General features: G+C 39.4%; 1 protein-coding gene across 1 annotated transcript; it reads left to right on the top strand.

Moving 5' to 3' along the window:
- The first annotated feature begins 1713 nt into the window (after positions 1–1713).
- Positions 1714–11839, top strand: LOC126792191 (protein PUTATIVE RECOMBINATION INITIATION DEFECT 1). The gene is given in 18 exon segments (XM_050518664.1): positions 1714–1858; positions 1861–2150; positions 2599–2708; positions 2810–3012; positions 3134–3382; positions 3781–3894; positions 3897–4734; positions 4820–5019; positions 9810–9916; positions 9918–10038; positions 10041–10085; positions 10088–10296; positions 10375–10420; positions 10423–10651; positions 10849–11119; positions 11419–11443; positions 11528–11584; positions 11587–11839. Coding segments are annotated over 18 exon segments (3480 nt in total). The 3' UTR covers positions 11808–11839.
- The last annotated feature ends 647 nt before the right edge of the window (positions 11840–12486 follow it).

The following is a 12486-nucleotide window of genomic DNA, read 5'->3' as shown; positions in this document are numbered from 1 at the left end:
CCTATCTATACTTGCACAATCTCCAAATTTGTTTAGGCTTGAAGTAGATAAAAATATCTCAATGGATTAGTTTAATTAATTTCTATGGGACATCATTGGCCATCACCAATAAACAAGGAATATTCAAACTCAACATAGTTAATAAAGGACGAACCTCTTACACTTTCTGAGTTGGGGAACAACCCAAGTTCCTAATATCTAGCTAACCTAATAAACTTCCTTGTAGCCCTTCTCTCCCCCACAATCTGCTTCCAATGGAAGACTTCAATGCTTGGCTCTCCTTCCCATTCCAAGAGAGTCTCAACCATGATCTCGTCCAGCAAGACTTGAGCAAGAACAAGGAGGAGGAGATTATAGAAGAGGAGCAGACTCTTCTCAACTCTTAAGAGTGGAACACAGTCAACACACGTTTGGTTAATAAGTTAATTCTGCAATACTATATTAATTAAGGGTTGATTGGGTTGGACTTGGATTAGTTGGATAATAGGATTGTAAAAATCTGATTTTTTGCCCAACATATATTTATATTAGGTTTGCCCCCTAAATTTTTCTCCCAGCAACTGCTGGGACAGCCGTAGCCAACATCCACCACTAACTCAATGGCTTACCCCGATGTCCAAAATGTAAATTAAATTACATGATATGAGTACAAAACCGAAAATCATATGCATAACAACTAATCGTTACTTTAGTGAATGAAATTAACTTATTATCTTCATGAACGACAACACCGTGATCCATTGTGCCTTAATCCGAAATCACAAGGTGCTAGGCAAGGTCTTCTGTTAGTCACTACTCTCTGCTTTCTCAATAGACAGAAACTCACGCAATAACTCGTAGTGATAACATGGACGTTTACCATCTATATATAGAGAACATTTAACCCTTAAGAGTCCTTCCATTAAGGACATCTTGTAAGTCAAGTCATCTTATTTAGATTCCTGATTCAATACTGATTTGTAGTCTTACTTCTAGACTTGTTATGATTCATTACCATAATGATATAATACACGAATTCATTAGGAACTAGATTTGATACTATCTTTGTTTCTATGTAGAAATAGATTATAACATTAAACATGATAATCATATAATATGTGATATGTCCAAAATTGATCTAATAACAGCTTACCCCGATGTCCAAAAGGTTCACCAATAAATGAAATTCTTTAAAATACTCATTGCTTGAAAAACAAATATGAGAAAAAATTAAAATTAGAAGAAAATAATTAGACGTGGGAGAGCAGTGGCATTGCCTCACAATGAGTTGTGCTCGTAGGGAATCAAGGCTACATACCCCCATTCAATTATAATTGTCTTTATTACAACCGTGAGTGGAACTTCCCATTCGATTTTCCATAGAAAGCATGTCATCGTTGAAACCAAGAGGGCAATTGCGAATTGGATTCTACAATCAAATCCATAATTTTTTTAATTTCAGGTCCAGGGGTTCAAACCAAGTTTGTATATGTTTCTTACAGTGCGCATGCGAGCAGAAAAGCTAGTAAATTTTAAGTTTTCTTTGGTGAAAATTTATAATCAAATTATGTGTGAAATTAAAGTAATGAAAAATCAAATGCTGAGACCGAGGAAATGTCATTTCTATCCTCAGTAGACATTATTACATTTCATCTTAAAACCAAAACCCCCAATTTTGTGGCGCCAAAAGTTCACAGCCCACTCCCTCGCTCCCTCCGCCTCCGATCGGACACCATGTACTTCGACGATTCTCACTCCCACAACCTCCACCACTACGACGAACACTCCGCCGACAATTCCATCTCGCCGCCGACGACATGCTCCCAGGGCCACCGCTCCTCCCTCGTCCTCCAAACCAACCAAGGCGGCTCCATCTGCCTCTCCAATCTCCCACCGTCCACGTGTCCTACGCTCTCTCCCAGCTCTCCCAGGCCCTCTCCGACCCTCCCTTCCTCCGCTCCCTCCTCACCTTCCACTCCCGCCTCCTCGTCTCCCCCCTCGTCCAAACCCTAGCCTCCTTCGACGACGACCCCATCGCACGACAAGTCGTCGATCTCGTCTCTGCGCTTTGCGATTCCGCCGATCCCTCGCTTGCCGGTGACTTCGTCGCTCGCCTCTCCGACCGGCTCTCCTCCGGCGCCTTGGCTTGGAGTCGCCGTCAGGTTTACACGGTATGGATTTCCGATCCGGTCTCCGTTTGTATCTGATTGCCGAAATTGCTTTCGAGTTTTTCGAGTTTTGCTAATGCCTTAATTAAATTCTGATTGCTTTGAAGACTCGGTGTATAATTGCTTCGTGCAGTTCTCTTGAATATGAATTTGTTACATTAGTGCAAATTCTCAGTGGGCTTGAATTGAAATGAAACTATAGAGAGGATTATACTGCACATAATTGCATTGACTGCTTTAGTCGGGTTGTTACAGTGAGCATTATATGTCAATGTTCGCGTGGAGGATGGTCTGGTTTATGTACGCATTAGCATATATGACATTGAGGTTTTGCATGGAACTATCTCTTGGAAACTCTTCATCATTGTGATTTGGTTTTTATTTTACCTATTATGATTGTAGTAACATCGCACCGAATTCATTACGATCTGGTTATTCCCTTCAAATGCAGCTTCACTGCTTAGGAGTTCTCCTGAACTGTCAGCAGAGTAATCCTTTCGCTCACATTAGAGACAAAAATGGCCTCATTAATAATCTTGTTGAAGGTCTTCAACTACCAAGGTAACTACCGAACGACACTAGGAAATCCAAATTTTCCTTCCTTTTTTTTTTATGCTGTTACTAACCATAATTCAACACTACTCTCTGTTCATTTGATACAGTGAAGAGATTCGGGGAGAAATACTGTTTGTTCTGTACAAAGTATCTGCTCTCCACTATGCATCAGAGGATGCTGATAGATATGATCTTTTTCTTTTCTTTTGCCCCAAGCTAGTGCGTCTGTCTCTGGAGGCCCTCATAAAGACTCAAAGTGATAATGTCCGCTTGAATTGTATAGGTTTGTTTTTGACCTCTTTTATACTTTTGTATGTCTCTCAAAAGTTGGCTTATTCAAATTATATTCATGCCCCAAACTTTCTGTTTGTTTGTTTGTTTTTTTTTTAATTATGCATTTGTTATTCACACATAAATGTGTTGGCATGTTGCAAAAAACAGCATGAGTTCATCTGAAGGAGATAGCTATGGAGAAGCTACAGAAGATGGAAAGGATATGCCCATATTATTCACCGAGGCCATCAAAGGCCCACTTCTTTCAACAGATACCCAAGTCCAGATCAGCACATTAGATTTGCTCTTTCACTATATGTCCTGTGAAGGCACTACGTGCAGAGAAATCCAAGTACTGGTTGAAGAAAGCATTGCAGATTATGTGTTTGAAATACTGAGGTTGTCAGGTTAGTTAAATATCTTGAAAATTGTAATGATAAATAATAAGAGTTATCCTTTGCATTATATCTGTTGAGCTGCTAGAGTAGCTTTTGAGGATAGGCAACTATAAAAAACAATAAATTATTGATTCGAACTTCAAAATAAGAGGTCAACCACAATCATTAATCAAAATGATTACTCAATTTCTGAAATTTTTGCAGCATGTCTAGATAGCTAAATCTTTTAAATTGTTTGCTGAATGTATTCTTGAAAAGCTTAACTGTGACTACGAATTTATCAATCTTACAACAACCTTAAAAATCCCTGCCTCATCCCAAGATCCCATGTCTGTGCACCTGTTGAATAAATAATAGAAAAGTCAAGTTCTTATGAGGTTCAGCTAATAATCTTTGTTGATAAACAGAATGCAAGGATCCGGCGGTCAAATCTTGCCTTCAGGTACTTGCCTTCAGGTACTTGATATTTTATCAAAAACAGAGGCTTGTTGTTGGGTTTGCAACTCTGGTTCCAGTACTACACTAGCTGAAGTTCCTCTGCATCCGGTTCAGAATCAAACACTGAAGCTCATTTTGAATTGCGTTTCTAATTGCCCTGGAATGCTATCCTCCTATCATGTAGAGGAACTAGTTCCTGTTTTAACAAAGATGCTTAAACAACATACCGATGGGGATATGGGCATGCCTCAGGAGACATTTACAATGACCTGTTCAGTCCTTGTAGCTATCATAAGAACTCCATCTTTTCATGTGAGTGTGAATCTAGTAACATCAATTAAAGAAGCATTGGAGTATGCTGTCGTAGCTTGTCTGAGTATATCCAACAAACATCCCGGTCAACTTCTGCATTCACTGTTCCTACTTAAAGAGGCGTACTTGTGTAGTTGTGAAGACAACTCTACTCACTCTAAAATAGAATTACAAAATTTCAGTTTGAGTTTGTGTACAAAACATTTGTTGCCTTGGCTCATAACCACCTTCAATGAAATGGAAGAGGAAACTGTCCTTGGAGTACTGGAAATTTTTCATTTAATACTACTTCAGGATGCTGATAACCAAGCCAGAGAATTTGCAGTGACACTAATTTCAAGCACTTGGTTCACTTTGTCATTTGGATTTTTAGGCTTATTCCCTACAGAGAAGATGAAGTGGAGGGTGTATCTGATGCTCAGTTCACTGGTGGATGTGCTTTTGGGAACTGATACTGGGCAACCCATTAGGGATGCTACTTCATATCTGCCATCTAATCCCATTGATTTGTCTTTTCTACTTGGTCAAAGGAACTCGCGTGATTCTGAATTATCTTCTCGTCAATCTGCCATTTTGTTGCTCCTATACATCAGTTCTTTACATGATGAAAGGTAACTCACTCTTTTAATTGTTTATCGGTACATATGACAATAATGACGTTTTTTATCTTTTCATCTTATATATTTTCTTGCCCAGACTTGCAGATGATAAGTTGGTTTTAGCTTCTCTGGAGCAATATATTTTGGTCAACAATAGTCATCTCCAAAGTGGAGCCACTAATTCGTTCACGGTGATGATGCTGTTGTATCTCTATGGCCTTTATAGGGGTCTTGCTAAGGTTAGCCACCAAATCTTCTATAGTCCAAAAGCTGAAAGAATCCTGTTCGTCGGAGTTTGTCGCAGTCCCTCTCAAGACCGGTCTTCAGAACAAGGACGACGAGGAGGAGCTCGTCAGAGAGGAGCTCGTTGTGGAGTCGCTACACCGCCGAGAGGACCCTGCACCGTGGAAGAAGACCCGGGTATGAGGCGGTTCCGGATTCCCAGCGAGCTCGTCGGCCGGGCTGGTGAGGAAGGGCTGAGCTCCGAGCTGGTGGTGACAGTGAGCTCGTCGGCCGGGCTCGCACCAAATGCTGGACGGGTCGGACTTCATCGGCTGGGCTCGCACAGCTCCGAAGAAAAACAGAAAAAACTCAGAAAAAACAGAGCACGAAAAAATTTGCTCTAATACCAACTAGAAATGTATATTATCATAATAACTCTATACACAGAATTGTCCTATATATACTCTAACAAAAGTACACTTTAACCACAAATCACTCCTTGAATCACGCTCGTGATTCACTCCGTCATTCACGCTAACATTATAATTCTCTTCTATTTACGGAAATTGGTCTCATTGAGTTTGGTTCCCTCAAAAGAACCACTGTTAGAACTCTTGACAGATACTTCAAATTTCGGAACATCATTGATCTGAGAACTCTCAGCTTTGTCTCCAGAACCCATTGAAAAGCAAATTAAAAATCAGGAATTATACATCGGAAACACTAAAAAACTGATATGAACCTGTCTTGGGTGCACGTGCACTGTCGGTGAACCTGCGTTGACAACCAAGACTATCAAATCTGGGCCGGGGCAGGTCAGGTCGAATCAGGTTCGAGTCGGGTCGAATGTGGAGATTAGTGACTCGAAATTCAAAGCTTGGGACGAGGAGGAGGTCAACGGCGGCGAGTTCACCATTTCCTAAAAGGTCTTGATGCAAAGCATAATAGTGCGAAAGGGGAATTGCTCAGAAAGACCGAACCCCCTAGCCTAATTACAGCTTTCACATATATTCGTCAGGATGAATCTCAACAGCAGAGTCTTCATCAGACACAAATTGAAGTTTCTAGCCTTACTGTTCGTGCTAGATCTCCAGCACCACCCTTTCAACAGACCACTTCAGCTCCACTTCATCAGCAATGACCACCACCAAGCTTCGGGAATCAGCCCTGCTCTCCTTGCTCTTATTGTCATGATACTAACCATGCTCGTGCGACCTGTTGGAAGCTGTATCCACACCTTCGGCCTAAGAGTCCTAATTATTGTCCAAAGGCGAAAGCAACTATTCATTCCGTTCAGGAACCAGATATCTATGGTGTGGTTGGACATGATCATCATACAGCAGGAGGAGCAATACCTACCGCATCCATAGCTGGTCGTGGCAAAATTGGTATGGCTTTAAATATTTCTAACTTTTTTGGTTTTGATACATGGATTATTGATTCTGATGCGTCTGATCATATGACGTATGACAAATCTTATTTTACCGTATTGTCTCCTCCACCAGTACCCTATGTTACTAATGCTAATGGTGATGCCTTTCCTTTATTACGGAAATGGTCAGTTCGTATTACTCCCATAATAGAGCTTCACAATGTGCTATATGTACCTGTTTTATCTCATCATTTGATATCTGTCCCACAATTGAACACTGACGCTAAGTGTTCTGTGACATTTTTTCCTATGTATGTGATATTTCAGGATTTTCTCACCGGGGAGTTAATTGGTCGGGGGTATCTGATGGGTCGGTTGTTTCATCTAGATCAGACATATGCGAGGGAGAAACCAGGGGCACAGTCTCAGACCACTTTAATCTCCACTTCTGACAAGCTAAGTGAAGTTTAGTCATGGCATCGTCGCTTATGGCATCTATCTTTTAGTGTTATGAAAAAATCTATGCCTACTTTGTTTATTAGTGTGGATGAGTCGCTTTTACGTTGTGAGACATGTGTTTTTGATAAGAGTCATCGATATACGTATCCCCCTAGTACTTCTAATAAATGTATTCTTCTTTTTGAATTAATTAATTCTGATGTTTGGGGACCCTTCAAAGAGTCTATTGTGTCAGGAATGCGGTATTATGTGTCATTTATTGATGATTGCACACGTTTTTCATGGATTGTTCTCCTCAAAACTAAAGATAAAGTTTTTTCGATTTTTCAAGCCTTCTATACCACTGTCCAAACACAATATAATGCCACAATTAGAGTTATTCGTTCTGATAATAGGGGGAATATGTGAATCATGTCTTTCAAGACTTCTTTAACACACACGGAATTGTTCATCAAACAATGTGTCCTTACACACCTGAGCAGAATGAAGTTTTTGAAAGGAAAAATCGACATTTACTTGATATGACTCGGTGTATCCTTTTTAGTGCCTATATGCCTAAGTACATTTGGGGTGATGCTGTCATAACTTCCGCCCACCTCATTAATTGTCTTCCCTCTCGTGTCCTTCAAGGAAAAGTTCCATATGAGGTGCTTACATCTCATGTCTCATTACCCTCTTTTCATAATCTGCATGCCCGTGTTTTCAGTTGTGTTGATTTTGTCCATCTTCCAAAACACCAGAGGTCTAAGTTGGATGCCTGGGCAGTTAAATTTGTGTTTGTTGGGTATGAATGACATAAGAAAGGGTACTGGTGCTATCATCCACCTACCAAGAAGTACTATGTCACTATGGATGTTACTTTGTTTGAGGACATGAGCTATTTTCCCTCTTCCGATACTGCTTTTCAGGGAGAGAATTCATATTTTGAAGAGTTGCATCATGGAGAGGGAGAGACAAGTAAGCCAGTAGATATGGTGACAGGTTCAATTGAGATTACCAATGTGTCAGCTACACAGGCACCACCGGATGATTCCGGTGTAGTCACTCCAGAGATTCAGGTACCAGAAGATGACAACACAACTGCCCCTCATGTCTTCCGTACTACTGTTTCTACACCTGACCAATGCTCTTCCCAATGCTATCCTGGTACGGGAGATCACTTATCTGAGGTTAGTCATTCTATTGGGGATAATACTAGTGAGGCTAATAGTAGACAATATGTCTTGCCAAATAGGTTTACTCGGGGTCAGCCAATAAAAAAAATGAACCTACCATTCATACTAAAGCTAAGTATCCTATGGTAAATGTTATGTCTACTAAAAGATTGTCTAAGTCATATGAATCATTTGTAAATCAAATATCTACTGTATCAGTACCTAATAAAGTGCAGGATGCATTTGGAGATCTAAAATGGAGGAAGAGATTGAAACATTACAAAAAAAAGTACTTGAGAGTTTGTATCTCCACCACATGGCAAGAAGACGGTGGGATGTCCTTGGGTGTTTACAGTGAAGCATAATCCAGATGGGTCAGTGAGCCGGTATAAAGCACGCCTAGTAGCAAAGGGGTTCACCCAGACATATGTCATAGACTATGATGAGACATTTGCACTTGTTGCAAAGATAAACACTATTCGGGTATTGCTCTCTTGTGGTGCTAGTTTAAACTGGCCACTTAGACAGTTTGATGTTAAGAATGCATTTCTCCATGGAGAACTTATAGAGGAAGTGTACATAGATCTTCCGCCCGGATATGTGGCCGCTTCTCCAAGTAACTTTGTATGCAGATTGAGAAAGTCTTTGTATGGTCTTAAACAATCATCTCGTGCTTGGTTTGGAAGATTGTCACAATTCATGAGAAAAATTGGTTACATACAGAGTAATTCAAACCACACATTATTTCTCAGACATCAACAAGGGAAGATAACAGCCCTAATTATATATGTTGATGATATGCTAGTTACTGGGAATGATACTGTTGAGGTGGATAGATTACAGAAACAGCTAGCCACAGAGTTTGAGATGAAGGACCTAGGTACACTCAATTACTTCTTAGACATTGAGGTAGCTCGGGGAAGTGATGGTATCTATCTATGTCAGAGGAAGTACATCCTTGATCTACTAATAGAGACATGTATGTTGGATTGCACTCCCATTGATACTTTTATTGAGCAGAACCATCGGTTAGCGGAATATTCAGATTGAGTGCCTACTGAAAAATCTCGTTATCAGAGGCTAGTTGGACGCCTGATTTATTTATCACATACCAAACCAGATGTTGCGTATGCAGTAAGTGTAGTGAGTCAGTTCATGCATAATCTCAGTGTGGACCACGTGGATGCTGTTGTAAGGATTTTGAGGTACTTGATGTCAGCTTCAGGGAGAGCAGTAATGTTCTCTAATCACAATAATATCTTTGAGGTTTGTGGCTTCACAGATGCAGACTGGGCTGGAAATATTACAGATCAGAGATCCACATCAGGGTATTTTACCTTTGTTGGGGGTAATTTTGTTACATGAAAGAGTAAGAAACAAAAAGTAATAGCTCGATGTAATGCTGAAGCAGAATACAGAGGTATGGCTCAGGGAGTGTGAATTGTTATGGCTTTGAAATTTGTTACAAGATTTGGGTATTAAGCCTAAGTGTGTTATGCAGTTGTACTGTGACAAAAGGCAGCTATTGATATTTCATTGAATCTTGTGCAACATGATCGTACAAAACATGTGGAGGTTAATCGTCACTTTATAAAGGAGAAGCTAGACGCGAAGATCATTAGTTTTCCTTTTATTCCTACAGAAAAGCAACTTGCCTATATGCTTACGAAATGAGTGTCTAAGAATGTCTTTTATGACTCATTTAGCAAGTTAGGCATGGTTGATGTGTATGCGCCAACTTGAGGGGGAGTGTTAGCGTGAATGACAGAGTGAATCACGGGCGTGATTCAAGGAGTGATTTGTGGTTAAACTGCACTCTTATTAGATTATATATATGACAATTATGTGTATAGAATTATTAAGGTAATATACATTTCTAGTGTTTCAAATAGTAAATCAAAATGAGTGGGATTTGTCTTCTGCGAGAATTCATCCAATATCATTGAAATGGTTCTTTCCACAAGAGAGACTGATAATCTCCTTGTCTTTATCAGCTTCTGAAATTTTGCAGAAGGAATACATCAAATGGTGCTGACATCACTTCCCACGGAAAGATTAGTCATGTATTTAATGTTAATGCAATTGCAGAGTTAACAGTAGAAGAACATAGTTAACAGAAGGTCAAGAGCAAGAGATAGTTTCTGTAGTCAATCTCATGTCACTATTGTCAACATATATCCAACAGTTTCAGACCAGTTATGCCGTCTTGGTATTGGAAATGCAGCTCGGATTCTTTATTGTGACCCCTGCTATACACAGTCCCCACAGATATACACAGCATTCTTAGTTCTTATTTTTAAAATTCTATGCTCAGTGCAACATGATACTCTTTCTGATGATGAAAGTTGGCAAGCAGTGATTGTGAAGGTGACTAAGTTAACTTTTTCTGATTTTAGTTTGTTTGGTGAACTGGAATTTAATAAGATAATTTACTTTCTTTTGTAGTGGATAAACGGTATCACCACAAAAGCTGCAGACATGTGGAATCACGAATTCTCTTAGTAATTGGCATACTGTGCTTGATTTTGCGCCATTCTGCTAATGCAGTGCTTTCGGAAGCTTCAAAAAGTATCATTTTCAGTATTTCTATAATTTCTATAATCAATAGTGTAGTTCATGCAGCATGTCTTAAGGGGCCAGCATTGGTTGACCATGATGAAGGAACAAGCATGGGAGAGATTTTGATATTTCTGCTTCTTCTTAATTACTTCACTATAAGAAGGTCAGTCGTTCTCTAGTGTATTTTGGTTCTTTCTTCTAGTTTCACATTGCTCTTTTAAAGACCACCCTTCGTTTTTATGTTATTTCTTTCTTCTTCTTTTTTATTGAGAATGTTATGTTATTTATTTCAGTTGCACATTGTTTTTGAACTTTTTTTTTTAAAGAGCAACTTACGTTTTCTATCTTATTTTGTTTCAGTTTGCACATTGTTCTACCAGATATTGTGGACTGGAAAGTTTTCTTAGATCCCTCAGTTAGGATGCAGTCATTTTCCTTTATTGGCATATACTGCCATGACCTATGCAGACTAATGCATTTTGGATCTCCTGTGGTGCATTTTGGATCTCCTGTGGTCAAACTTGCTGCTTCATACTGCCTGTTGGAGTTGTTTACCAGAATATCTGAGCAGAGGAATAGAACAGGGGAGGAGTTGTTATGTGACAAAAAGTACCTCAGTTCTGTGATGGCGGTATTTGAAATCTGTCTACATCACTAGCTGAATGAAAATTATTTACTTCCGGTGATTTAGGGAGTGAATTTTGACATCAGTCTTTCCTGAGTAATTGAAATAGACCTGTAGTTGAAGAAGGAAATATACACGTGGACTGGATGCACATGAAAGCTTCAAATTTTTAGATCTCATGACAAAATGCTCTGATAAAATTCAAATACAAAGAAATTCAATTTTGTCAGATTCTAAGAATCTCGAAGAAAATAAGGGAGTGTGACCTTACTATTATCGTAATCATTATCATTATCATTTTACAGTGCACAGAGAACAATGAGTCATTTGGTCCAGTTAGTTTTTTTATGAATAGTGGGTGAATGGTTCATTATTGTAAACCTGTATGAAGATTTTTTAGTTGAATGATGCCAGGCAGTGTGGTAAACAAGAGAAATGATGAATTTATATGCATAATGCAGGTGTGCAGAAAACAAAGTATACTGACAGCACTAAGGACGATGGTGCGCAAGAGCATAGAGAGGTGATAATTGACCTGGATGATTTGGGAGAAGTCTGTGAGTATCTCATCCATTTGATGTCATCAGAGTCGTCTCTAGAAAAGAATTCTGGAGGATCACATGTCGAAAATAAGAGATTGTTAGAAGAATTAGAGCTTTTCTTTAGAACTTTAACAGTACAGGATGGAAACTAAGATCATTGTGTTAGTTCAGCTTCATTTTAGTTGAATCTGCACTTGGTGGGATCAGTGGTGGCGACGCACAGAGGCGCACCAGCAAGTTAATAATCTTTCTTCCCTTTATATGTTGTACTATTCGATGAGCCTCAATTCTTTCTCCACACCCCAGATCCAAACCTCCCGTTTCGTCAGAAGTGAACTGGACGTTTAGTGTTGAATGCAACAGATATTTCATATTTTCCATGAAATTCTATATCAATTAGTTTTGGCAACCTATGAACTGCTATTAGAGCCATCTTTCAGATTGAGGCCGAACCAACTTCCTTCTTTCCTAGTAATGAGCTCAGCCCTCGTTTGAGATCTCAAGTATCCCTGATAATTTGAACGATGGAATTTCCACTTGCACTGCCAGGAGTTTACGTGCAGGATGAGGAATATATCTGAAATGAGGGTCGTATTGAGTTTTGGTAGGGTGAAACGCTGAAAGTAATGCTTCCCCTAGCCTTCTGCAAATCCTACAAACATGAAATAGTGACTCAAGACCTTAGCAATTCAATTTTCTTTGTTGGCAATTACTAAAGCCAACGTACTTGAACCTTATTCATCCCATATGCAATTCTTCCACTCATACAAAGCTCATGATCCTCAGACTCACGAAGCATTGAGAAATTTGTGTAAATGTAATTATGTGTAA

The sequence above is a fragment of the Argentina anserina genome, chromosome 4 (assembly GCF_933775445.1).
Source record: "Argentina anserina chromosome 4, drPotAnse1.1, whole genome shotgun sequence".
Lineage (NCBI taxonomy): Eukaryota > Viridiplantae > Streptophyta > Magnoliopsida > Rosales > Rosaceae > Argentina > Argentina anserina.
This window is presented reverse-complemented; position numbering and strand designations above follow the sequence as displayed.